General features: G+C 39.3%; 1 protein-coding gene and 1 long non-coding RNA gene across 4 annotated transcripts in view; one reads left to right on the forward strand and one right to left on the reverse strand.

The window, feature by feature from the left end:
• Positions 1-23,925, forward strand: part of LOC117565067 (uncharacterized) — an 85,135-nt gene extending 61,210 nt beyond the window's left edge. Inside the window, exons 4-6 of one of the 2 annotated variants that reach the window (XR_004571809.2) lie at positions 3,852-3,884; positions 11,705-11,923; positions 23,853-23,925. This is a non-coding gene — a long non-coding RNA (uncharacterized LOC117565067). The remainder of the gene's footprint in view (positions 1-3,851; positions 3,885-11,704; positions 11,924-23,852) is intronic. The other variant, XR_007954619.1, reaches the window with a different exon arrangement.
• Positions 15,420-18,711, reverse strand: LOC117565065 (uncharacterized). Of its 2 annotated transcripts, XM_052002895.1 has the most exons (5): positions 18,446-18,711; positions 17,285-17,822; positions 16,713-17,223; positions 16,301-16,544; positions 15,420-15,957 (listed from the first exon to the last, which is right to left on the reverse strand). In XM_052002895.1, the coding sequence occupies exons 1-5, from the start codon at positions 18,687-18,689 to the stop codon at positions 15,584-15,586; spliced, it is 1,911 nt and encodes a 636-aa protein (XP_051858855.1). In that variant the 5' UTR covers positions 18,690-18,711; the 3' UTR covers positions 15,420-15,583. The 2 variants fall into 2 exon arrangements, with proteins under 2 accessions (XP_051858855.1, XP_034099903.1); XM_034244012.2 differs by having other exon boundaries at positions 16,301-17,223; positions 18,446-18,710.
• Positions 23,926-27,431: the final 3,506 nt, after the last annotated feature.

Raw genomic sequence — 27,431 nt, forward strand, 5'->3', positions numbered from 1 at the left:
CAAAACATTTCTTGAGCGATTTATAATTAATTGCAACATTTTCGATTTGCACGCTAATTGCAATTGTCGGCAACGCTCCTGGGGCCAAAACGCGAATCATAGTATTATTGTTGTTGCGTTAGCTACACTCTAAGTTTATGCTTACAATGCAGTTGCATCTGCTGCCTCTTTCGATGGGGTGGGGAGGGGGAGGATAGTTACCTCCCCCCGTTGGTACCCTTGATGTAGCCCCTTTCGACGCATTTGAATTGTTTGAGTTGCATTGATTTGTTGACTTTACCGCTTGCAGCTAATCGAAAACAAATGTACAAAAAGCAGCACATATACAGTCACATACACACATACAGTCACACACACATTGACGCACTTTGGCTGGCAACAAAGGGACTTTTGCAGCGCGTTGATTTTGGCTCATAATTAACGCAAAACTTTGGCAAATTGGCAAACAGACGGCGGGACAAATTGACAAAATGTGAATGCGAGAGACAGAAGATACAACAACTGACAATTACCTTTGTGCTGTGCTGTGTGTGTGTGAGTGTGTTTATTTGTGTGCTTGCCACTGGCATTTGAACATGTTGAGCATGTTTGTTATGTGTGTGCGTCGCACGCGGGGGGAAATGTGAAAGACACGGAGAGAGAGAGAGAGAGTTGGGGGAAAGCGACTGGCAATTTGCCTGGCGGCTAACGCGAGTTCAGCAATGTCCTGTGCGGTTTTATTATTGCAATTGAGATGAAAAATAAATATTTCAATTACCGCGCAAACGCACACAGTAACGAAAGCAACGAAATGCGGGGGGGGGGGGGGGTAAGGGGGGGGGAGAAGAGGGGGCCTTAGATGCTGCCCAAATAGACAACACGACAAATACAAAAATTCAATTAATATGCTAAAAGTAAATTGATATTTGCATTCATTGCATTCACATTATTCGCTGTATTACATAATATTAGCGATATAATACAATGCGGCCACAAAGCCCATGAATAATATATTTAAAAGCGGCAAATAACAACAATAACTGATGTCCCAACAATAACAACAACGTGAACAACGACAACGACGACAACTCCTCATTTAACTGTTTGCGCTCGCAATTTAAATTTATATTTTCCAACACTTCTATGACCCGCAACAAGCACACACACACACACACACACACACACACACACACACACACACACACACACACACACACAGACACAGCGCATTTTAATCGAATTAAGCTAATTGCCATATCAAAAGCAGCTGTGCTCATTCCGCCAAAAAGCGAATGAATGCCTATCGAAAATCGGAGAGGAAAACTGATTGAAAACTGATGGAATTTGCAATGCTAATGTCGATGGGCAATCGCATGTGTGCTGCTGCGCTTACAATTATTACTATTAGATGTTCCACAAAGCGAAATTGCGCAGAGCAAATGTAATAACAAAATTGCTTTTATCGAAAAATTCGTTTCAAAAGTGTTAAAAAGGGATCAAAAATTTTCATTGCCTACTTTTGAGCGCAAGCATCAAAAAAAGAAACGTTAGGGAAACTGATAAATTAAAGAGTTGAACTTGAGTATAAATAAGTAACTCTAGAAACTGCTGAATTTTGAAATACTTGTGTAATATAAATAAGTAAAGAAGAACTTTAACTTTATCTCTGGAAAATGATGATTTATGGAGTTTCATTAAAGTACATCAAAATACAAAACTGCTGACTTTTGAAACATTTAGTAGTATACTTTAACTCATATTGAGATTTAAATATGAACTTTTATTATTTCGTTAAAATCACATTCAAAACTGATTCAAGTATTCAGCATAGCTACCAATCGTTGAAACTACAGCGAAAGTGTTTTAAGGAATAGCTTTGTGACTTAGTTGGCAAAAGCGGAGTTGATCTACTTAGGCTGAGTTGAGTTGAGTTCAGCTGAGCTTAGCTGAGCTATGCACAAACTATGCATAGTGAAGGAAGAAAGACCTTTCGGCTTTCTCTATTGAAAGTAAATATTTTTGCAAATTACATTTGATAGCTAGAGATAGAGGCCACTAGATGCTACTGCCTTCTGACTGCTTTGGACTTCTATGGAGTAGTTGTGAGTGCTGCTTTCCTTCCTCCTCCTTCCCTCCATCCCAATACGTAGTTGGAATCTACATGCTCGTATTTCTCACTGTCCATTGCCGAGCAATTTGTTTGATTAATTTGAGCAGCAGCTAAAATGGAGTGAGTGAGTTTAGAAGGCGACCTTCATTATGTAAATTGTATGCGAAATTTAAATAATCATCTGCAATTTAAATGCAGAGCAGCAACACTTTCGTGTTCGAGCCTCGGAAAAAGCCTCGACAATTAATCGACGTCGAAGCACGCGGCCTGGAAATATGCCAAATGGTGCGCCTGATGTTCATTTTCTATTTTAAGTCTGCAGGATAATAACATATAATATAATATCTCAGCTCGTCTCGAGCTGTTTCTGTTGTCTGCCTCGGCATTAACTGCCTACGCATTCTTCTATCTGTATTTGTATTTGTATTTGTTATGCGTGCAGCCGGCTGCCATAAATAATTATTCATATTTGGATAAAATACACACAGAATTTAATTAAAAATTGTTTCGCTCCGACTCGAGTTCAGACAGCAGCCAGAGATAACCAGAGAGACACTGAAATCGAGCTCAACTGCAAAACCCCTTGGAACTTCATCTACTCTGAATTGTTCTTGTTGTTATTGTTGTTGTTCTTGTTACCCTACTGTTGTATCTCTTTTCTCTCTCTCTTTGTGTGTGTAACAAACCCTCGCCCTCGACTGGTCCACTAGAGTCCTGGACTCGGTCTCCGTATCCGTCTCCGTCTCGGTCTTCATCTCTATCTCTGCCTTTGTGTCGGTCCTGAAGCAGTCTCCATGCCACTTTTGGCTCATAATAAAATTAAAACGAAATGAAACGAAATGAAAAAGTAATAAAGTCCTTATGGAAAACGCCAGCGTTGCAAGAGAAAGTGAGAAATCTACGACTACCGTCCAGCTCCATTTGACTGTCCCTCTGCATCCAGCTGCTCTTCACTCCCCTGAATCCCTTCAATCCTGCATTCAATTTCCCGAGTGGCAGCTCCAAGAGTGGATGGACAGTATGAGAATGAAAGACTGTTCCGCTTGTTGCTAACAACCCTTCAAAATTATTCTTCAGCTGCACACTGTATTCACTGAATGTCAACATTTCGGGTATATAGAATGTAGTAGTATTATGTGAGAAATGTATAAAGTTACCAGTTAGTATTGAATTAATTTAATTGGATTTGAAGTCAGGATATCTTTTACTTAAGAAAAATTCCTGTTTAAATTAAAATATGATATTGTATCACAATCTATAATTGAAATATATATTTTAATATATCATCTATAATTGAAATATATATTTTCATATATCTCCATAATAACTTCATCCATTATTATTTAGATGATAATTAGATGTTACAAACAAAGAGATTTTACTAACATTCTAGAATACTTATTATTCTCTTTTCCTTTTCCTTATTTACGAAATATGTGTAAAGTTAATTCATAGTATTTAATTAATTTAATGGAATTTATATTGAGAAAATCTTTTATTTACAAAAGTTTTCTGTATAAATATGTTAACGTTATGAAATATAATAATATACCACAATTCATGATTCAAATATTTAAAAATGTACTATATTCCTATTTTCTGGATTTATGCTTTTAAAATTGAATTTGCCTAAATAAATTTCTGCTTTCAACATAGTTTAGCTTCCTATTTATAACAATTCGATTCACTATTATGTTATTTAGATGATAAATAAAATTTCAAACATTCGATTATACTAATTAGTTTTTTCCCCTTTTTACAGATGCTTTAAATATCAACTAAATCTTCATCTAAGGTGTGTACTAAAAATCAGAATTTGTTTAAAATTCAATTCACAATTGTTTTATTTTTTTGTGTTTTATTTTTAAATTAGTATTTTGTAATCGTGAAAAATAGTATTTGACTTTTTTTATTTTATATTTAAATAAGAATGTTGCTGTCGAAAACAGCTTTTACATTATATTTTTAAATAAGTATTTCAAAGTCGTTCACATCCCAATTCGAGTCAGCTTAATTATGGCATTGTTATTGCTAGTTGATGCAAAGGCAGCTTTTGCTGTGCACAAATTTTTGAATGTTGAACACTTGTAAGTTGTGTATTTCTCTAGCCCTGGTGTGTGTGGGGGCGTGTCAGCACAGTAGGGCGGGGCACAGTCTGCTTGTCTGGCTGCGCATAATTAAGCGGCCTGTCGTCTCAACTATTGTTAGATATATGAAATGTATAAATTAAAGCATCTTTTTGCCTAAATCTATTGCATAGAGGGGAAAACTCGTCTCGAGTTGAATTTGGCAGACTGCATATATTAAATCATTAGCGAGTGTGCTGGCGAACTTCTGTGCTGCAGAACTACCTGGTGGAGAGAAAATCAAAGCCCAAACAAGTAAATCAACTGAAACCGAGAGCACGAGAGAGGCACAACAAAATTGTTGCAATTACCTACGCGCGCTAAGCAAAGGACAATGCCAAAGTCGGGCCTCGGATATTTCCATAAGCACAATGCCAAATGATGACAGGAGGAGTGAGGAGAGAGGATTGGGGGGGAAATTTACGGGGTAACAACTACGATGGCTGTCAAAGGCAGCAGCGACGTCGGCGTCGGCTGAAAAGTGCCCGCTGTCAGAGCTGCCACAGTTGCCAGTTGTCCCGGTAAACGAGTCATGCACAAGGGCGGGGGCAACAGAGTGGAAGGTGGGAGGTGGCAGGCAACAAAACGTCCAGAGGGGTGCATACATTTGTGAGATTTACGAGCTGTCGTCTCTCACATACACACGACATTGGAGGACGGCACAACAGAAGCTGCCGCAGGGCACGAGAGGTGTCCAACGGATGACGCACAATGGCAAAATGTTGTCAACGCAATCAGCGACAGTTCTTCTTTGCCTCCCGCTGCTGCTGCTGCTGCTGCTGATGTGACTGTGGCTGTGCTGTTGTTAGTGTAGTTGTTGTTGTTAGTGGCAACAGAAGTGGGCAATACAAGGCAGCTTTCTGAGAACTCTAAGAATGCCAGTCCGATGAATCAAAATGCGTCTGGCTCTGTGTGGGATGCTTGGAAGGTTGCTCGCGTTTGGGTTTTGAGTTTGGGTGGCTTGTGGTATGCTTCAAATTGAATTGTGCAGAACACGTGACCAGGCGTAGGCCAGAGACAGCCTTCTGCTTTGGTCTGCTGGATTGAGTTTCGGCCTTCAGTCGGCTGCCATGTCAATAAAGTCAAAATGAATGACAGGATTACAAACAGTCCACAAGTGGCATCATCTCGGCGACGTTGATGAATGCCATATTAAAAAGTGTAACAAAATGTGTGTGTTTTGAGGGGTTGACCAAAGACCAAATGCGACACAGCGTATAAAATGAAAATACGCAAAAAAATATGTACACAAAATGTAATTTGCGTAAAAGGCAGACGGAGTGTGGGTGTCTGTCTGTCTCTCTCTCTCTCTCTCTCTCTCTCCTCTCTGTGTGGGTGGGGTGTGCGCATACAATTGCACAACACTGTCTAGTGGCCTGTGCACAATCAATTCCCAAATCGCATTATGCTGTGTGAGCTTCTCTCGCTGGCAAATTGCTTGGCGGCAAGCTTCTCAGCTGATGCCACCTCCCCCCCTCCGGCACTTGCTTTCTACTGCCGCCTCGCTGCATTTCACATTTTATGTGCGTCAACATCAGCAAGTCACCAAGTGCATTGCGTGCCAAATGGTTTACGTGTCAGACGCCAACGATTGCCCCAGCTGCTCAGCTCCTCAGCTGTTCAGCTCTTTGGCGTCTAAGGTTGCTTTGCTCCATCGACTCCTTAGACGACGCCCCATCACTTCGGCATAGTCTACTTTATGGCGCTGACTGCGACACGAACCGCTTTTGTATTGTCCACACTTCACATCCAAAGTTTTGCTTAGCATGCCAAAAATTTCTCCCCGCTCTCTTTCTCTCTGCCTTCGGGCTGCCTGCAGGCGTTGACTTTGCTCGACATTGTCATCGAAATTTGATGCCAAACATTGTTGCAGTCAGTCAGTCAGTTAGTCAACAAAATAAATACAAGTTTCGCAACGCTTTGCTTTTGGTGTTATGATTTTGCCGTCGAAATCAGCAAATTGCCATCGAAGCCATACAATCCCCAAAACGAACATAGAATTAATATTTTGCACAAAAACCGCATTCGATAATCTATGAATTTTAGAACGAAAGTTGTTTGGCTTTTTTTTTGGCTTTTCAATTATAATAACAAAATACCATTTAAAACCCCTCATTTTATTTATTTTTAAATTTTCAATGCAGTTCTAAATCGTTTTTCTTTTCTTCGACTTTATTTTTATGCGGCTTCTTGTCGCTGGCATTGTTGGTACTTCAAATCGAAATCGAATGTGCAATTTATAATTCATATTTGCAGTTTAAATTTCTTTTGACAAATTTTATGACAATATATCGTGCATATTTCATGAGTCGTGGTTGTTATACCCTCTCTCTATAGGGTAGAAGAGTATCATAAATTTGTGCCTCCATGAAATGCATATAAGGCAGAAGGAGTGATCTCTCTTAACTGCTTTAGGTGACAATCTTGTATGTTTAATACTCTGTGGTATATTTTGAGTTAAGTATTATATTATATATTTCTATTAAAAATATAAACATCTCGTTATTATACTTGTTCCTTTTATATAGAGAAGAAAATAATGTGGATTATTGTAAAAAGAAAATGCAGGTAATTAACATATTTTTCGAATTTAACATCGCCTTGAAGTCAGAAGTGACAAACATTCTATAAAGTAAAGTATTATTATTATATATATATATATGTATTCGCTTAGTTTCTTTGTTGCATTATCTGACAATCTGGTATATTTTGCTCTCTATGGTATATTTTCAGAATAGTACTGCCTTAATATACCTAAATAGCTTATTTAGCATATTTTTAGTATATTCACGGTATATTTATTTGGTATATTTTAGAAATAATAGCGCACTATTTTGCTTTTACGGCAATGGGTATCTCATAGTCGAGAACACTCAACTGTAGCTTTCTTACTTTTTTCATTCTCAGTTCGTCAGCACAAAATGCATTCATAAATAATACAGACATTTGCATCTTGACGTGGCTTACTTCTAGATTAAATTTCATGCGCATCTTATATGAAATATGTTTATGTTATGTTCGATTGATTCCTAAAATCCAATAATGTATTAAACAAATATTTATTAAATTGAAATTTTACTAATTAAACAGTGATTCATTAGTATAAATTCTGAGCAGCATTTAATCAGAGCTTAAATATTGTATAATTTAATTTGAAATCCATTCACTTTATAATTCATTTCAGACATAAAACCAACCGAGTTTAATTAAGATAGAAAGTTGCAACAATAGCATATCTCTAATCTGAGGCATATTCCAATTACTCATCCTTTTTGCAGGACATTAAATGAGTTATAAATTGTACGTGATGGAATTTCTAGTTGAGCACAACTCCCAATCAGTTAAAGAGAGTTATATACAAAGTTGGTAGAGTCATGGTTGCCATGGGAGTGGAGAGGAGGGAGGAGGAGGCGCAGATTGTGGCAATCGGAGTTGCACAATCATTTTTAGTGAGTTTTCCCCGATAAGCGTTGCCAACTTTTGCCGCCCATTCAGCTCGGCATTGTCGTTGTAATTTCCACTGTTGGCTAAACACAAAGTTTGTCATGTGTTGCAATTTGCCAAAGGCTGCCTACAACCGTGTGCCAGAGTAGGAGCATGAGGTGGGAGGTAGGATGGAGGAGGGTTCGGGAAGTGGCATGTATAATGCATGTGGCCAAAAACCCGCAAATGCAGTGTGACGACTGCAAAGGACGACAATGAGAATGAGAACGAGGACGGAGTGAGGACGATGGCTGCTGTCAACGCAACTTCGATGCCGAGACAATGTAACTCAAAAGTAGATACATTGTAACTTTACCAACAACTACAGCAACAACGACAACAACTACAAGTTGTGCAACACTGCGGCATGCAGCGTTGAGTGGGGCAGGCACAAACTGCAATGACTGTGCGATTATGCCAATGGCAGCGACGTCTAAAACAAACGATTTGTCACAGCAACAGCAGCAGCAACAACAACAACATCAGCAACAGCAACTGTCTGAGTTTTATTGCCAGCGAAGGGTATTTGCCTCGAACCGCAAACATTTGCCCAAAATGCGGGTGAAGGGCAGAGTGAGGGCATTGGAAGGAGAAAGAGAAAAGGGAGTTAAGGCAGAAGGGCGTTTGCCACACGCTGAGTGGCCGACTCTGTAGCATGTAGCATGTAACTTGCCTTCGATTTCAACGCTTACTCCTTCCACTCCTTCTACTCCAATTGCAACTCCAACTACAACTTGAACTTCGTCGCAGCATAGAGAAAGAGAGAGAGAGAGCGAGCGAAAGCGAACATGACACCGTCCAACCAGAGGCAGAGAGACATTCGTCTCAGTCCCAGCGTCCGCCAGCTGCAAGTGACAGTAATTGTTTTATTGACATTGATTGACATGGCCAAGGCACTGCGACTGCGACTGCGAGACTTCGGCACGGGCATCATGTATTTTTGTGGGCGTGGCTGCCGCCTCGACAAGTCAACCCAAAGACAAACTGCAACTGCCACTCGACTGCTGCTGCCAATCCCAATACCCAATCTCAATCCATATCCGTATCCCACTGTTTTCTGCCAGCTCAAAAATGAGCAAAAGATTTCAATTTCATTTTGATAGATCGCATTTTCCTTTTGGTTATTGAAAGTTTCGCATAATGCACTTGCTTTTACCCTATAAAAAAAACTTAAAGGAGATAAAACAATGAAAAGGAGTTCCTGTGATAGTTTTTGTTTTTGCTGTGTTGAAATATATTTGCAAAAAGAAAATACAAAGTAGAATAGCAAGAATATTGAAATTCTAATTTATCACAGATGCAAGAAAGCATAAAATAGAAAAATAATAGAAATTCATGTTTTAAATGTTATAAATTATCATGGAATATTTAGTTAATTTAAAAAGTTTTATATATTATAATTAAAGTTTTGAATTAAATTGTAAAATAGCATGCAACAGAAGGTGTCTTTAGGCTGCTCTTCTATTTTATTATTATTATACTATTTACTATAAATAATACCGCATAAGGTATATTTTATCTTTTGACATTTCAAATAAATGAAGAAACACATTTATCTAAAATCCACATTAAACAATTAAAAAATACTTTGAGCTGGGAATATTAAATCATAGAAAGATCTCTTTGAAAGCTCTTGTAGCAGCTGAAAACAAAGTGAAGAGCTTAAAAGCAAACTGATTTGAGGATATTTGGTATTCGTGCAATGTGCATGACATTCTCCACAACGTATTTTTTTCACTTTCTGACTTTGGCTGTCCACTTGGCGCTCCCGTCTCCATTGTTTACCCTTGTAAGCTGCTGATTAAACCAAGCAAAGCTTCTGCTGGTACTGAATGCGACTGCAACTGCGGGAGCCAGAGTTGGTGCAGCAGGCGGAAGAAGTGGCAAGAGGCAGGCAGGCAGAAGGAAGAAGGAATACATCAATTGCTGGGTGTTCTCAGCACAATGAATGCTGTGTTCCATTGTACTAAAGACAATTGTTTGATTTTCGATATGTTTTCGTTGGTCGTTGGACTGCTAGATGATGGCAGATGACGACGACGACTACGACGAGGACGATGATGAAGCTGGGTGAAGAAGACAGAAGCAAGTCGAAGCATTTTTGCTGTCGTTGCACTTTTCATTCATTTCGCATTTCACATTTTGCTATTTGTGTTGCAGTCGAGAACAAGACAGCAAGAGAGAGTGGAGAAGATGTGGATGCGGAAGTGCGGATGAGGAATTGGATGCGGATGTGGATTAGTGCTTATGTAATGCACACATCAATCCAAGACAGCAGCTGCCATGTTCAATTTTTAGATATTTCTTTTTCGCTTCGATATCCATTACGACGAGCTCTCAGCTTGCTTATTTTTGGGTTCGTTCAGTTCTAGTTGTTGGTGTTGTTGTTCTTGCCCTTTGTAATTGGTTCATATTAATTATGAAACCGCATTGGCAACAGAAATTTATTTGGCTTATATTTCGATTTCACTTCCTACATACAATATTCTTCTACTTCGGTCTGGTATTTTCATTTGTTCCGACTCCTGATTCCTTCGTCTATTTCCAACCCGTCTGACTCCCCAGAGCAACCGAATTGGAAATGAAATGCGATGCTTAATTAGTTTTTCGCTGCTGACCAATCCCAATCATTATAATGATGACGCAGACAACGAGTATGACTTTTGCTTAGCCCACGCCCTCATACAATTAGGACTTATCGGCACAAGACTAATTCTCGGAGAATAAAACAGAGACAACTTAGCGGGCGAGGAAAAGAAGTATGCTCATGCTTGTGTGTGTGGTTTTTTTGTTTTTAATAAGCGGGCTCTTATCGAAAGGGTTTCGGCTTTCATCCAAAAATAGTATGTCTGGGAGAATTTCATCTTATTTTTACTATATCTAAAATTTTATACTTTAACATTATATGATATGAAGAGATTAAAAATAATTTGAATTACAATTCATTGGAAAAACACTGCATCCCTACTTACTGACTTATTATTAACAACACCAAAAATTGGGTTCTAACTTTTAGAGAAGGAAATTCCAACATTTAAAAAAAAAAGAACAAAATTATTTTTCTTTTAAGATCGAAAAGCTCTTATATCAAGATTTGCAAACTGATTTTCAATGTAGAATAAAACATTCTTAAAGCAAGTTTTCAATCTTTAAATGCAAATTTCAACCTAAAAATCTTATTTCAAGATTTTTTTTTCAAGATCGAAAAAAATCCTACATCAAGATTTGCAATCTATGTACTATTCAATCAAGATTTGTTTGCTTCTCTCTCCATTATAAATATGCTAATTACAAATATTATTAAGCAATGGTACTCCATGAAAATAATAATTTATTTAGAGCATGTATTTCAAATTTTAAAACTCTAATCTTTCTTTGCACTTAAATTTAGCATAGTGAGTAACTTTGACTTATCGGCAAAGTTTCCCAAATACTTGCCAAAATATATAAACAAATAAGAAATGTAAAGAAGAATAGGAATAACAGCAAAGTGCGGGAATAAAACAGCAGAAGCGTCGACAACAACATGAAATTGTTGTGCTGATAACGTGCAACTGCAACAGGAAGTGTCCGGAATGGAGCAACAAAAACAGTAGCAAGAAGCGGAGAACTGCAGACAAGTGTGTAGAGAGAATAGGGGCCTACACTGCTCGTTCAACACTGTCCTACACTCTGGTCACTTCTGGCCACAAACACAGCAACAGCAACAGTAACAGCAACGGCAACAAAAACAAACAAATAAAGTTGCCTTCTGTGACGCCATAACTCGGGTGCATAAATCTTGAACGAGGCTTTCGGTTAGGCATGCGACTCGTATTGCAGCCAGGTGACATCTTTGGTGAGTGGCCCAATGCAGAAGCAAGAGCAGGAGTAGCCAAAGTCCAGACATCCCTCGACAGGCACTGCAGCAGTGCCAGTGCATAATAAATTGCAGCCATGGCATTATAAATATTCCAGCTCTCCTCAACTTCCATTCTCCAACTCTCTCTCTCTCTGTCTTTTTCAGACTTGCTTGGCGTCTGCTGATAAGCATCTCGGCAACAATTTCGCACATGACCAATGCATGGTGATTGCAACAGCTAACTGAAATGCTGCTGACATAGATAAAAAAAAGCAACGCAACACAGTAACAACAAGTATTTTTTGTTTGTTATATCAATGAAGAATTATTATGGCATAGTCGACGATAGCGTTGCCCTTCGGCATTATTCGTCTCTTATCTGGGGTAAGTTGTATAATTGTTATTAATACCATATAGTATTATTTTTATTTGCTCGTATTTTTAAATTGATAAATATTCAGTCTTAATTCTGGGAATTCTGGCATGGAAAAATTTAATTTACATAAAAATAAATTCGATATTTTTATTTCATTTTGAGTAATGCAAATGATTGAAATTGCATAAAATTTAATTATATCTCCAAAGTTGGGACTTCACGTAATTAAATAAAAATATTAAATCTATTTAACTAAGAATGATTTAAATTCTCATATTAGGGAAGGTATTTTTCAATGTAAAGTTTATGCGATAGTTGGTCACACATCTTAAATCTACATTTAATATTTTTCAAATTAAATATAAGTTAAGTTGACAGTTCTGCAGTTACGAAAGCATACATTAAGAAGACATTATTTTTGTTGCCCTATTAAGTGTAACATTAAAAATGTTAACTGAGATGATCCGCTTAAGATCTGTACGATCTGATTAACTTTTTATACACTTCATCGTCAGCTGATCACAAAACTTCGCCATCCTCTTAAACACAACACAAACTTTGCTGCCAAGTTTCGGAACTCGCCACACGGGGGATTCGGTGGTGCAAGTTGTGCATAGCTTTTGCAAGTTTTTCTCTCGCCTGCTGCGTTGCGGTTTTCCCTGTGACATGTTGCACACTACATATGTATGTATATAGTGTGGCATACATGCATAACATATATGTATGTTCATATAGTATGTGGCATGTGGGTAGCTTGCATACTTTCAGGTGGCCAACTAAAAAGTGTTAAATGAAAAACAATAATAACATGGTTGGGCAATGGCTTTGGGCGGTTATTGTGCCACACACACACACTAGCACACGTACAGGGGAGGGACAAGCCCATTAAATTGTAACTGGTTACAGTGAAGCCCCGGCTCAGTGGACAAAATATGCGACGAGGACAATAAATTAATGCGATTTATTGCAGCGATAAGGGCGCGACTGTTACTGTAACTCGAATTTGGATTGTTTGAATTGTGTGTGTGTGTGTGTGTTTGTGAGTGTGTGGTTATGGTTGTGGCTGGGGCAGGAATGTTGCCCCAAGGGGCTGTGCTGCATGGGGCGCGTCTTCTAGTGTGGGCTTGCCCCGAAGAAGATAACGCGCAATACGTTTGCTGCGGGTGGCATGCAAAAATGTGTTGGGTTGTGGGCTCCACAACATGCGTGTCTTTCGTCAAGCAGCTTGAAAATTTACGATGCCACACCCCCCACATGGAAATCCCTCCCTGTCTCTGAGCACTGCCAACCCGATAAGCAGCCGTACTTCACATTTAATTAGGGCTCAATGCGCATTAGCAAAATGCCCCAAAAGCGTCTCGAGGCACGCCCCTTTTTGTCTACTCAACTGCCCCATCTCCGCTGTCTGCGTTGTTGTTGTCGCCATCGTCTAAATATTTCCCGTCTTTGCATCCGCATCAAAATGCCATTTTAATTAAAAAAATTTTCGTCAAATGATGTGTGAGAAGTCGATAGAGCAACGGGCGCTAAATCACAAAGGCAAACAGGATAAACATAGCACCCAAGGGGGGAAGGGGTAGGTAGGTTAGAAGTAAGGGTAGTGAAACCAACCGGGGGGAAACGGTTCGTTGTTAAAGGAGCTGCTAACTCTGACAAGGGTGTGCAGCTCTCATACCAACCAAATGTAAAAAAACCAAAAGCGCAAAGTAAAGAAAAAGAAAAAAACAATATTCTAAAATCCGCGCAATTGGGCAAACGCTTTTCCGAACGCTGTGAAAATCTTGTGAAAATTTGTTGAGCGTGCAAATGTTGCGATGCTGCCGCTGCCACTGCTGCTGCCACTGCTGCTGGTGGTTGCGCTCGGATTGTGGCTGGAGTTGGAGATTTCCACTGACTGTCTGTTGCCGTTGCCCAGCAATAATTGCATGAAATGCCCAAAAATTGTGCTGAGTGCTGCACAAAACGGTTTTACGTTGCAGAGGCAAGCGGGGTGGCAGGCAGCAAGCGACCATTTTTGAGGGGGGTGAGCTGGTCTGGCCAGACGTTAAGCCGACGTCGTCGTCGTCGCCGTCGTTGGGCAGCCACTAAATCACAACCAAAAGCCGCTGTTAAAACATGAGCCTGGCCTCGTAATGGGTGGTTGAGGCAGCAGCAACATCGCAAGACGGGGCAAGTGGGCGTCTGGTGGTTGCAGCCGCAGCATAACCAGCAACAACGGGCCACGTGCAACAGCAGCAACAACAGCAGCAGCGACAGCAGGGTGTTGCCCAAGGCAATGCAAACTGATATCCCAGAAATTGCATTAAGAAATCTAGCGAGTCTTGCTCGTTAACCATGCACTACTTCATCCATTATTCGAACCCTAATCGATCTAGACATCTATGGGAAAAACTTATCTGATTTCCCTTTTGTAACAAGTAAGGAAATTTACTGCTTCGCTGGTTATATGATCTAATGATAAAGGTCTTCATAAGATTATGTTGTAGCTATTTGTGAAACCCTTTCAAGATTGCTTCGAATATCAACACTGCAGCTTAGTGATCCATTATTTTGATACCCGCTATCCATAGGTTAGAAGGGCATTATAACTTCGAGCCTCTAGGAAATGTAACGGGTAGAAGGAGGCATTTCCGATCCTATAAAGTATATACAGTCCTAAGAAGCAGAGTCAACAGCCGAGACGATATAGCCATGTACGACTATTTGTCTGTTCGTCCGTCGTTTTAAAAGGAGAAAGAACGTCTACTAACTATGGATCTTAGCTGTTTTGGCTGACAAAAAGTAGTACTAAATAAATATGCCAAATATAACCATTTGTATATTTTAGTATTTTTATGTGGTATATTTCAAGAATAATACTGCACTATTTAAACCCGCTACCCATAGGGTAGAAGGGTATTATAACTTTGTGCCGACAGGAAATGTATGTAACAGGTAGAACGAGGCATCTCCGACCCTATAAAGTATATATATTCTTGATCAGCGTCAACAGCCGAGACGATATAGCCATGCCCGTCTGTCCGTCTGTGTGTCTGTCCGTCTGTCCGTATGAAACACTGGATCTCAGAGACTATAAGAGATAGAGCTATAATTTTTTTTCGACAGCATTTGTTATGTTTGCACGCAGATTAAGTTTCATTCAAAATTTTGCCACGCCCACTTCCGCATCCGCAAATCAAAAAAATCGAATAACAAGCGTAATTTTAAAGCTAGAGTTGCGAATTTTGGTATATACTATAATTACTATAATAGTTATGATTCCTGAAATTTGGTTGCGATCAGATAAAAATTGTGTGTTATTAAAGAAATACTTTAGTATGGGCAAAAACGTCTACTTACTAGGGCTCTTTGTTGCTTTGGCCGACAATCTGGTACATTGTGCCGTCTATGGTATATTTTAAATGGTGTGCTGTATCGATATACAAAATATACCATTTGGTATATTTTTAGTATTTTTTAAGTATTTTCGGTATATTTTGAAAATAATACCGCAATATTTTGCCCTTATTAAAAATGGGTAGCGGGTATCTCACAGTCGAGCACACTCGACTGTAACTTTCTTACTTGTTTTATTTAAACAGATGCTTTATTTGTATTCATTTATAGTACATTTAACAAGTATGACGAGTTTTAAATTTATACAATTAATTGAGTTAGAGTAACTTGAGTTAGAGCCGCGTCACATCCCGTATATCCACGCCCATTTCCTCAAACTGCACATCGTCATCATAGCCATCATCATCCTCGTCGTCACAGAGCGGAGCATTCGCTTCACTTCTCCCCAAGCGTTTTCCACCCGCCAGCGCGGCGTTTTTTAGCTTGGTCGCCAGGGTCTTTTGAAAACTGACAGCCTTCTCGATGGTACCGCCGTTGGGTCGTCGCCAGCGATAAAGAACGCTTGCCAAAACAATGATCAGTATGATGGTCAGAAGTGAGTACCACATAAAGCGCCCGTAACCCGAGGAACTCTGCCTGTCGCTTTCTCCTTCGAGATCCTTCGAGCTCACTGGCCAGCTGTATTTACCATGTTGACGGCTGGGTGCTAAAAAGAGAGGATACAAAGTTATAACATATAAATGAATATTGCGTTGTCATTAAACTCGATTTGTGCCTTATTAAATTGATAGAATTTCTATATAAAGATTTTATATTTTACCAGATAGCATTAATGTTGTGAAAGGTTTTCCTTTTCGATAGAATAGATCATGTAATTCGTTAAAGAATTTTGTATTTGAAGAAGTTTTTAAGACTAAAGTTTTTTAAAAACGTTAATATTAAATAAATATAGATCATTAGAGCTTTGGGGTTTATCATTTCCCATTTGCTAAAGAATTGTTCAAAATAATTCGGAAATATAATTATTAAATACGTTGACGAACAGTTACCTTGCGTTGTCTTTGTTGGAATTGCTTTTGTCGACTTGGCTTGACTTGTTGCAGTTGTTGTGTTAGTTGTGACTGGTGTCGCTCTTGTTGTTGTTGTTGTTGGAGTTGTAGTTGATGGTGTTGTTGGTGGCGTTGGCTTTGGCGTTATTTTGGTGGTAGTCGTGGGAGTAGTCTTGGGAGTAGCCTTTGGAGTAGGCTTGGGAGTAGCCTTTGGAGTAGTCTTGGGAGTAGCCTTTGGAGTAGTCTTAGAAAGAGGATCGGGAGTAGTCTTTGGATTAGTCTTAGGAGTGGGCTTGGGGGTGATCTTGGGAGTTGGCTTAGGAGTCGGTTTGGGAGTGGGTTTGGGAGTGGGCTTCGGAGTGGGCTTGGGGGTAGTCTTAAGACTAGGCTTCGGTGTTGTTTTGGGAGTTACCTTTGGCGTAGTCTTTGGTGTTGCCTTGACAGTTGTTGTCGTTGGTGTTGTCGTCGTTGTTGGTGTTGTTGTTGGCTTTGGCGTTGTAGTTGTTGTTGTCGTTGTCGTTGTGGTTGTCGTCTCCTCAAAAGGAAATACGCAGACTGCAAAGTAATCGGGACAGCAGTTGCCATTATCAATACACCGCTCATCGCATCCGCAACCCAGAATCAAATATAAAGTCCGAATTTCATCTGGTATATGCGAGGCATTACAACGAGATTCGCAACTTTGAAAGTCAAAAACAAGGTCAGTCTCCGTAACAGGTTCCTCCGTGGTGGTCGTAATACTGCCCATGCCGCATTCTTTTCCCGTAATGAGACTAACATCATCGATGGCAATGTCTCCCAAACGCGAGTTGGCATTCGTGACCGTGAAGACCACCTGAAAGTCCTGGGTCATTTCATCGATACGAATCGTATGCTCCCGCCATTCATTGGCCAGATTGCCAGTGACGTTAAACTTTTGATACCTAAAGGGAAGCAAAAGAGAATATTAGCTTATCCGATATCCGGTTTCCGAGCTAAACATACCGTGCATTATATTCCCACATTTCATCCAGTCTCATCTGGGAGGGTTTAACGGATACCACCAGACTGCCAACACCGGAGCCATACATAAAGTAATGGAAACGGAAGCAGCAGGCTGTCTTCAGACTGAGCTCACGGGGATAAATGGGCGAGACGAAGTGACGGGCGCCATAGGCATACGCATTGGTCTCCATCAGCATGTAGTGTCCGCCATAGGCGTGCTGCAGTGTGTGATCGTGTCGCGGACCCGTGCGATGCATATGGAAATCGCCAACGGTGGCGACACGTCGCCAAGGCTGAATTAGACCCAGTTCAGTGGTCCAGCCGCATAGATCTTCGGTCTCAAAGTCGCATGCGTGGCCCTGCGTGTGATTGCGATGCCGGCAAATGCCCAGATGGCGATCCCAGTTAATGCCATTGCAGTGGGCCAGAGCATTGCCAGCGACCACAAAGTCCTCTTTGCATATGACCACAGCACTCAGGCCACGCTGTATTTCAATTTCACCATTCTCCGGATGCGACGGGTTGACACAGCCCGCCCCTGGTTGTGTTGAGATAATAATGAAAAACAAGCAACATGAGTCACGAGCACCCAGAGAGAAGAATGAAGTTTTATATGCAACCATAAAATTCTTCAACATAAGTAACTTTACGCGGTAACTTTATTTATTTTTTTTAGTCTTCATTCCTAAACGATCTTTTCTAAACTCAAAAAAGTAGTATTATCTTGAAAATTTTGAATTTGCAAGGAACATTTAAAAGTTATCAATTTACCGAACTTTTGTTGAGACCTTCATTATTCTTTAAATACGTGTTTTTTGTGTGCTTACATAAAAAAATATATAAATTGAAGAAAATATTTCCAAATAAGAACGTTAACTAACTGTTGATAAGTATTGCTCATTGTGGTATATTTTATATATTTATATTTTTTAAGTATAAGTAAGATTTTAAAGTTTGTTGTTTTGATTCAGTAATGAATCGTTTTTAAATTTAAATTGCTGTATTTCAATTTTTGTGCAAAGAACTTTTGCTGTCGTTTTCATTTTAACTCTCGACTGAAGATTTTATGCTTGCATTTATAAATGATTGCTCCCTCAGAAAGTTCGGCACTATCTCTCTCTAAAATTTCTTTATCCAATTTATAACTCTTCCGATACTTACTGGCACAGAAAGGGACTTCGCCTGTCAAACGTCCATCCGAGGTACAGCTGACGATTGATCGTCCTATGAGAGTATAGCGAGTGTCACATCGGAAGCGCACCATGGTGCGTCTCATTATTGTGTTGCCATTGACCAGATCATCGGGTCTGCTGCAGCGTGCTTCAACGATCTGCAGCAACGACTGTTGCAATAACAGAGCAAGCAGCAGTTGCAATGCGATGTATCCTCGACAGTTGTGGAACATTCTAAACACGAACTAAGACTGAAGCAATGCGACAACGCGGCATGCTTCGCGCTTTCTTCTTGCGGCACTGTTGATAAGTCGCTTTACGATAAATCTGTACATAAGCATTATTATTTACATATATACTCGTATTTTAAGTCATTCATTCTTGTTTTTGCACAAAGTCTCTCTAGTTCGAAGTGCTGATAATGAGTGTTTACATATATGCAAGTTGTTTATTGTTAAGGCGCATGGTATGACTGGCAAATACCCTTTGATAAATACCAAGTAGTTGCTGTACTGAGGATCATAAGATTATTTTAGAATGGAAAATACCATTGAACAAAATGTTAGAGGGTAACAAGAATACGAGATTTAATGAAAGAACGAGCACGATGAGTCAACGAATAAATTGTACGTTATTACTTTTAATACATTACATTGTTTAAATTATTCTTATGCAAGACACGATAACTTAAGAATTTAAAAGCAAAAGATCAAAGAAATGTTAATTGCGAAAAATGTATTACAATAAAATATATGTGAACAAATTAGATGATAGAGTTTTAGATAAATAATATATGTGATTTCATAAATTTAAACACAAAAATTATAATGTAGACTAACATTAATAGTGAAAGAGTGTAGGAAACTGCTAAGGGCAGAGAAAAATAATAAAGAAAGGGAGAGACAAAGGCGGTTTGATTGATGACCCAATACATCACTCCTCAAATAAGTTATCGCTAACTAATTACACCAAAAAATATGTCATTCAAATGAAATAGTTGCAACCCTCATCAGCGTTTAGATGTTATATCTTACTACCAACCAAATGATGTTGTGAGAGGCTGGAGAGTGGTGAGTGTGTGTGTGTGTGTGTGTGTGTGATATCAAGATGCAATTATGCGCATCTCCTGCAAGTGCAACTAAATAGCAGCAGCTTCTTCCTGTCAACTGCCGCCCATCGTCTGTCTGCTTTAAATTATTGCCATCTCCTGCTAAATAATTGCATTGCCCGGGCTTACTTTCCCTCCCTTCCCTCTCTCTTCACCCATTTCGTTTATCCCCTCCCGCTATTACTTACTATCTTTGCTGTGATTTATGTTTACTTCCGTTCAAGTCTGCAACTACTCGCAATCATGATTCGCTGCCTTCCAAGCAACGCCCCGCTCCTCCCCGGACTTACTGCCTGCCTGCTTTCGTCCCGTGTTGAGATAATCAGTCAATATTGACAACTACTTATTGGCACTTCCGAGCCGCCATTCGCTGGCAATGAGGACACGTGACCAGGCAGGCGCAGCTCCTTTTGCTCCATGTCTCCCGGCTTCCGTCTCCTGTCTCCTGACTCCCCATCGCAGTTCCGGGGCACGTGCAGCAACAGCAGCAGCTTGAAATTTCGCTTTCATTTGCTGCCACGCTTGCAATTCAAATTTCATTCATAATTACAATCACGATACCGAGGGTTGCTTAACCATAAAAGCGCTTTCCCCATTTGCAATTGCCATTGACTCTCGTGTATTGCCTTTGCCTCTGGGTCTCGCGCTCTCGCTCTCGCTCTTGCTCTTGCTCTTGCTCTTATCGCCAGCGCTTCGTCTTTCCGGCGCCGCAAAAATTTATGCAACTCTCGATGTGACTTATAATCCCCCGCCGGCCGTGACCATCGTCGTGCTCTCGGCGTGGGCATTGTTTAAACATTTGCTCATTATGATTATAACATTTATTAGCGCTTCTGGTTTTAAACTTCAATATTTGCGCTCAAATTACGCCGCTGGGAATAGATCTTTCAATAGCCCCCGATAACGCCACAGTGCAAAGCCGGCAAACGCGTGCGAGCAACCCTCCTCACCCTCTCACATCGCACATCTAATGCTGTCTGCCCTCTTATCCTCTGTGGTTGCAGTCGCACAGTGTGGTTGCCAGACAACCGAACCTCACCGTACCAAACCCTGTAAGTCCAATCAGTAGCTGGGATTAGCCTGCTCCACAATAAGCAGCTGCTACTGCTACTATTACTCTGCTGTTGCCAGCAAAGACAGAAGCAGAAGCAGAAACAGAAACAGCAGCAGGCCAACTCGAGGTCACCTCTTGGCCTAATTGGCCGCTCTGTTTCTATGCCAGCCAGCCAGCATTCAACATCACATTCCTAGTGACAAACAGCAACAATATGGCACAATTCCGAGGCCACACTGTTTTCCAAGTAATCTGATTCTATTCGTCGGTTCTTTCTCCCCTGTGACTTCATTTTTTGTGCTTGTGACTATTCATATTACTTTCGAGATTAACTAACTTATTTTAGCATTTATGATTAATGCATGCAATCTCGAGTTCTAAATTTTCTATATATAAATTTAAAGTTTTTATACAAACAGACAGATTTTTTTCACTGAAAAGATGGTCACAAGCGACATCCGTCAGAGAATTACCCATATGCATATCTCACTCGGCATATTATGGTATTTTGTTGGTATAACTTTTTCTTTTATTTTAAGAATATAATATTAAAGTTTTAAAATATATTAAAGTTTATAAATATGCATATATAAAGCCTCTGGTGTATTTCAATATTTTTGTGACATATTCATTTATTATATTTGAAGAATGTAATAATAAAGAATTAAATACCCCAATGTTTATAAATTTATATAAATACTATCTTATACCTTTGGTATATTAAAATAATTTTTGAAATATTCATTTATTATATATATTTAAAAAAAAAAATTGATATAAATTTTGTGGAATTTATTAAATTTGAGCAAAAAACTAGACATAATATTTTTACTAACCGTCAGCATGAACATAATCAAATTACATAAAAAATATGTCCAACTTTTTGCGCATGTTCATAAATAAAATAAAATCAAAGATGTGAATTACTACTTTCAGCTTTTGATTGATATGCAAATGTGCGGCAATTGATGAACACATTTTTTTTAACGATTTGCTTGGGTCACGCAATAGTCGAATTTCCGGAGACCCGTGCATAAAATGCGATTAATTTAAAAATGAAATTGTGAATTAGCAAAAAAATGATTATTATACAATGTGCATTTTTTTTTTTGGTTGTCTGAAATGAACTGTTATGCATGGTTGCCATTTATTTATTTAGCTGTCTGCATGTTGATATTCAGTTCGAATATTACGAGTATGTATTTGTGTGTGAATCAAATGTCCTGGGGGCTTGGCAAAAGTTTCTCCAACTTTGTGCTTGGCATTTAATACACAGACAGACACACGTACTTGGCTGATGCGATTAATGAATGGAGCTCAGTAGGAGGGGCAAGCCTCCAGCGAACCAAAACCACACACAAAAGCAGCTCAAACAGTGCCTCACACACACATGCACATTTACACCTCCACACTTGCAGGCAGACAGACAGACAGCCATTGGCAGTTGGGCGGACAAGAGGCAACTTCAAAGATTACGCAGATAATTAATAAAATTAAACACAAAAGCACTCAACACTGCCTCAACCGCGAGCCCCGCAAGTCGCAGCAGGAGTCAAAGTCGCAGACACAGTCGCAGTCACAGCGAAGCTGTCACTGTGACTGGAGTGAAGACAATGCGTCGTGTTGCTTGCGGCAGTCTCGTTGCCACATTTGGCGACCGCTGGACGAAGTCAAGGCTACCTTTTGGTCGAGCTTCAGTCGCATTAATTACAAACCAATGACCGCAAAAATTCGCACAAAAGGTCGACTACAATTCTTGGTTCTAGCTACACGTGTGTGTGTGCGTAGGTGTGTATTTGTGTGTGCTTAGGTGTTCTTTTTGGGTGTGTGTGGGTGTAATGTAATGGCCGACTAGTGGCGTCCAGAAGAAAAATCTTCGAATAGGTAAATTACTTGCTCGTATCTTTAATTTGTGTTAATTTATGAAACTCATTATGTGGCACAAAGTTGTTGTTGCTGTTGCTGTTGTTGCCTCAACTCAGTTTGGCCAAGTTGCAAGTGCGTGCCTGCCGCAACCGCAATAGAAATGCCATTTCCCTGTCGAAAGCCAACTTCACTCCACACAATTATTCCCCGCCACCATGCCTCCCTCCACCTCCACCTCCACTCATTGTGGCCTGGCTGATCTCTTCAAAAAGTTGGTATTGCTTGGTCCGAAAGTTTTGCGCGTAATTTCATTTAAAGTCCTCGAAAGTTGCTCGCAACGGCAACAACTTGCAATTGTTGGCCGGGTTTTTCGAGTCGCGTCGAGTTTGCGGTTGCCACAGCTTCGCTCGTTCGCAACACGCTGCCACGTTGCCACACCATACCGCCCCGTTGCTTGCCGTTGCCTCATTATCCCACTGATTTTTAGCACGAGCCTCGCTCGCTGCGCCGCAATTCCACGAATTTGCACCTACACATAAATGTGGCATAAATCCAATTAGGCGGCACCGGCAGCGCTTTAATTGACGTTGCTACCGCACCGCACCGCCTTCTTTCTCCTTCCTACTTTCCAGCTGGCAACGTGCCTCGCATGGGCGTGCCCCCAAAACACACGCCTCCATAGACGTAGAAGAGTGGGCGTGCACTGAATGGCAGTAAATGAATTGCATATGCCGCTTTTGTTTGACTCGCTGACATATGAATGAATGCGGCGCTGGGTCGCCAGGTCGTCAGGTCGACAGGTCAGCAGTTTTGCTAGCTTCGAGTTTGTGTGTGCGCCACAATATAAACAGGCTTGCCTACAGGGCTTTTTGGCCTAGATATGTGACATGTGGAAAGCCCATACTCATATTCCTACTCGCATCGCGTATGCTGCATCTGTTTGCACCGCCCTATGAACTTGCCACTCGTTTGTCATTTGACATTTACCATTTGACAACTCCTCTTTTTTTCTGTGCCAAATATCAAAATTCGAGGTCCACTTTTATGCTGCTTGGTTTTGGGCACCTGAATGGATTTTAAATTTATATTTATGCATGGAATTGAGGCGGTTGCAATTAAACTACGTTTTGATTTTCTTTTAAATATTTGTATTTCCCATGTTGCTCGGACTATTGAAGATAAATAAAATAATGTACAATAATAAACTCCATATAAATTACTGATTATTATTATTATTTGTATTGATTTAAGTTGAAATAAAAAATGTAAATTGTACTATATGATTTAGACTGCATTTGTACTTTTTCACTTTCTGAATTTATTTGTTAATGCATTGAATAACTTCTTATTAATATTTCTTTACTCTAGCTTCTACCATGAAGGAGGTGCGCTAATTGCCTTTGTTAGGAATGGAAATATCTTCGAATAATTTGGATTTTAGTGAGTTATGGAAAAACGAGTTTATACGTATTTTAAATTTGTTGTCTAAAACATTCGCTCTTCGAGTAAATATCTTTGTTAAATTGTTTCAATTTGATGTAAATAAAACCAACTCAATTTATAAATAAATAATAATGGAACCCTAAGAATTGTGACTTTAAATCTTAAACAGGACAGCACATAACATGTAATCAAATCTAATTGTACCAATTAAGAATATGAAAAACGTAATAGCTTGTTTTTAATAAAGATCTTTGGTTCACACTTAAAGTATGCTTTAAAAATAAATTTAAAAAAAAAAACAGAAATCCGTTAAAATTAAAAAATAATTTCTTTATTATTATTTTTTTGTGCCAAATCTCTGAAAACTTCTTTAAGAGGTGGCAAGTACTTATCGTTTTGTAATCAAGCTAACTAGGACTATCGATTGGTATTCAAATTTTTCGAGGATCTTTAAAAAACAATACTTTCAATTTTTTAAAGGGGTTATCATAGTAAATTCGGCAAAAATTCGGAATATCTGCCGTATCTCAGCCATTTGAAGGATGATCGGAATGTCCCTTGGCACATGGATTATTCTTATCAAAATACAAGCTGATTGGTATACCAAAAAGAACGAACAGCCAAGATGCAAGGACTTTTTTGAATACAAAAAATAAGGTATTATGAGCCGCGGACCAAAATATTTGAAGTGTTGGATCCTTAGATGACCCCATATATTTTTGATGCCAATCGATAGAATTTGTCCTTGTGATCCTAGCAATACATGTCCTTTGAAAATACGGCGGTATATGGCTGAAATATAGCTTGTTTTCGAAAAATTGTCCTCGACGAACCCTAAAAGTATGCTACACAAATTCAATTTTTTCAACGCCAATTTCAAATTTAAAAATAACCGACAGAACAGAAAAATATCAGTTAAAATTTAAAATGGCCAAGTTATGACTGGTTTTATTTAGCTTAAATGCTTGCATGCGTGCCCCTAAAAGTATGCAATGTAAGCGAAAAATGGTTAATCAATATGCGATTGTTACCTATAACTCTGCCAAATCCTTAAGGATCTGACAAGGATATGCCTTTTTGTAATCAGGGTAAACAGTACTGTTGATTGACATTCAAGGATTTCAAGGATATTGAAAAAAGAGGAACTTCCAATTTTTCAAGGGGTAGGGCATAGAAAATTTGGAAAAAATCGGGATATCCGCGGTATCTCGGCCATTTGAAGGACGATCGGGATGTCCTTTGGCACAAGGATAGTTCCAGTCAATACAAACTCGTTGGCATAACAAAAAGGACGAATGTCCTGCGAACAACCGAGCTGGAAGGACTTTTGTAAATAGAGATAATAGCGTATATCTCAGCCGTATCCTGTGTGATACTTGCGAGTCCTGTGTCAATCTAAATATATTGATGAGGCCCATCATCCTGCCAAAGGACATTCAAATCGTCCTTGTAGTTCCCGAGTTATCGAGCACTTAGCCAATTTTACCATTTCCTCATGAGCCTCAGACCAAAAAATTACAAGTACTGGATAATTAGATGACACTGCAGTTTTTTAATGTCAATCGATAGAGTTGGTCCTTGTGATCCTAGCAATATGTAGCAGGATATAGCCGAGATATAGCTCGTTTTCGAAAAATTATTGCAGGCGGATCCTAAAAGTATGCTATAAAAATTAAATTTTTGTAGCGCCAAATTTAAATTTGAATGTAACCAACGAAAAAAAAAACGTCGGTTAAAATTCAAACTGGCTAAAATATGACTGGTTTTCATTTAACTTGAGTGCCCCTAAAAGTATGCAATGTTAACGAACAATGCTTGGACAATATTTGTTTTTTTGCCATAACTCCACCAACTCTTTAAGGATCTGACAAGGATGTAGCTTTTTGTAATCAGAGTAATCAGTACTATCAATTGGCATTCAAGGATTTCAAAGAAATTTAGAAAAAGAGGAACTTCAATTTTTTCAAGGGGTAACCATAGAAAATTTGGAAAAAAGCGGGAAATCCGCGGTATCTTAGCCATTTAAAGGACGATCGGGATGTCCTTTGGCACAAGGATAGCTCAAGTCAACACAAACTCATTGACATACCAAAAAGGACGAATGTCCTGCGAACAACCTAGCTACAATGACTTTTTAAAATAGAGATAATAGCATATATCTCGGACGTATCGTGTTTGATCCTTGCAAGTCCTGTGTCAATCTAGATATTTTCATGAAGGCCATTATCCTGCCAAAGGACATTCGAATCGTCCTTGTAGTTCTTGAGATATCCTGCAATTTGAGAAACTTTCATTTTACCCATGAGCCGCAGACCAAAAAATGACAAGTACTGGATCCTTAGATGACAACCCATTTTTTTAAAGTCAATCGGTAGAGTTGGTCCTTCTGATCCTAACAACATGTGTCCTTTGAAAATGTGGCAGAATATAGCCGAGATATAGCTTGTTTTCGAAAAATGATCCCAGGCGGATCCTAAAAGTATGCTATAAAAATTAAATTTTTGTAGCGCCAAATTTAAATTTGAATGTAACCAACGAAAAAAAAAACGTCGGTTAAAATTCAAACTGGCTAAAATATGACTGGTTTTCATTTAACTTGAGTGCCCCTAAAAGTATGCAATGCTAACGAAAAATGCTTGGACAATATTTGTTTTTTTAGCCATAACTCCACAAACTCTTTGAGGATTTGACAAGGATGTAGCTTTTTGTAATCAGAGTAATCAGTACTATCATTATCATTTGGCATTCAAGGATTTCAAGGATATTACAAAAAACAGGACCTCACATTTTTTCAAGGGGTAGGCATAGAAAATTTGGAAAAAAACGGGAAATCCGTGGTATCTCGGCCATTTGAAGGTCGATCGGGATGTCCTTTGGCACAAGAATAGCTCCAGTCAATACAAACTCACTGGAATACCAAAAAGGACGAATGTCCTGCGAACAACCGAGCTGGAAGGACTTTTGTAAATAGAGATAATAGCGTATATCTCAGCCGTATCCTGTGTGATACTTGCGAGTCCTGTGTCAATCTAAATATATTGATGAGGCCCATCATCCTGCCAAAGGACATTCCAATCGTCCTTGTAGTTCCCGAGTTATCGTGCACTTAGCCAATTTTACCATTTCCCCATGAGCCGCAGACCAAAAAATTACAAGTATTGGATCCTTAGATGACACTGCATTTTTTTAATGTCATTCGGTAGAGTTGGTCCTTGTGATCCTAACAATATGTGTCCTTTGAAAATGTGGCAGGATATAGCCGGGATATAGCTTGTTTTCGAAAAATGATCCATGGCGGGTCCTAAAAGTATGCTATAAAAATTAAATTTTTGTTGGGCCAAATTTAAATTTGAATGTAACCAACGAAAAAAAAAATCGTCGGTTAAAATTCAAACTGGCTAAAATATGACTGGTTTTCATTTAACTTGAGTGCCCCTAAAAGTATGCAATGCTAACGAACAAGGCTTGAACAATATTGGTTTTTTTGCCATAACTCCACCAACT

The sequence above is a fragment of the Drosophila albomicans genome, chromosome 2L (genome assembly GCF_009650485.2).
Source record: "Drosophila albomicans strain 15112-1751.03 chromosome 2L, ASM965048v2, whole genome shotgun sequence".
Classification (NCBI taxonomy): Eukaryota; Metazoa; Arthropoda; class Insecta; order Diptera; family Drosophilidae; genus Drosophila; species Drosophila albomicans.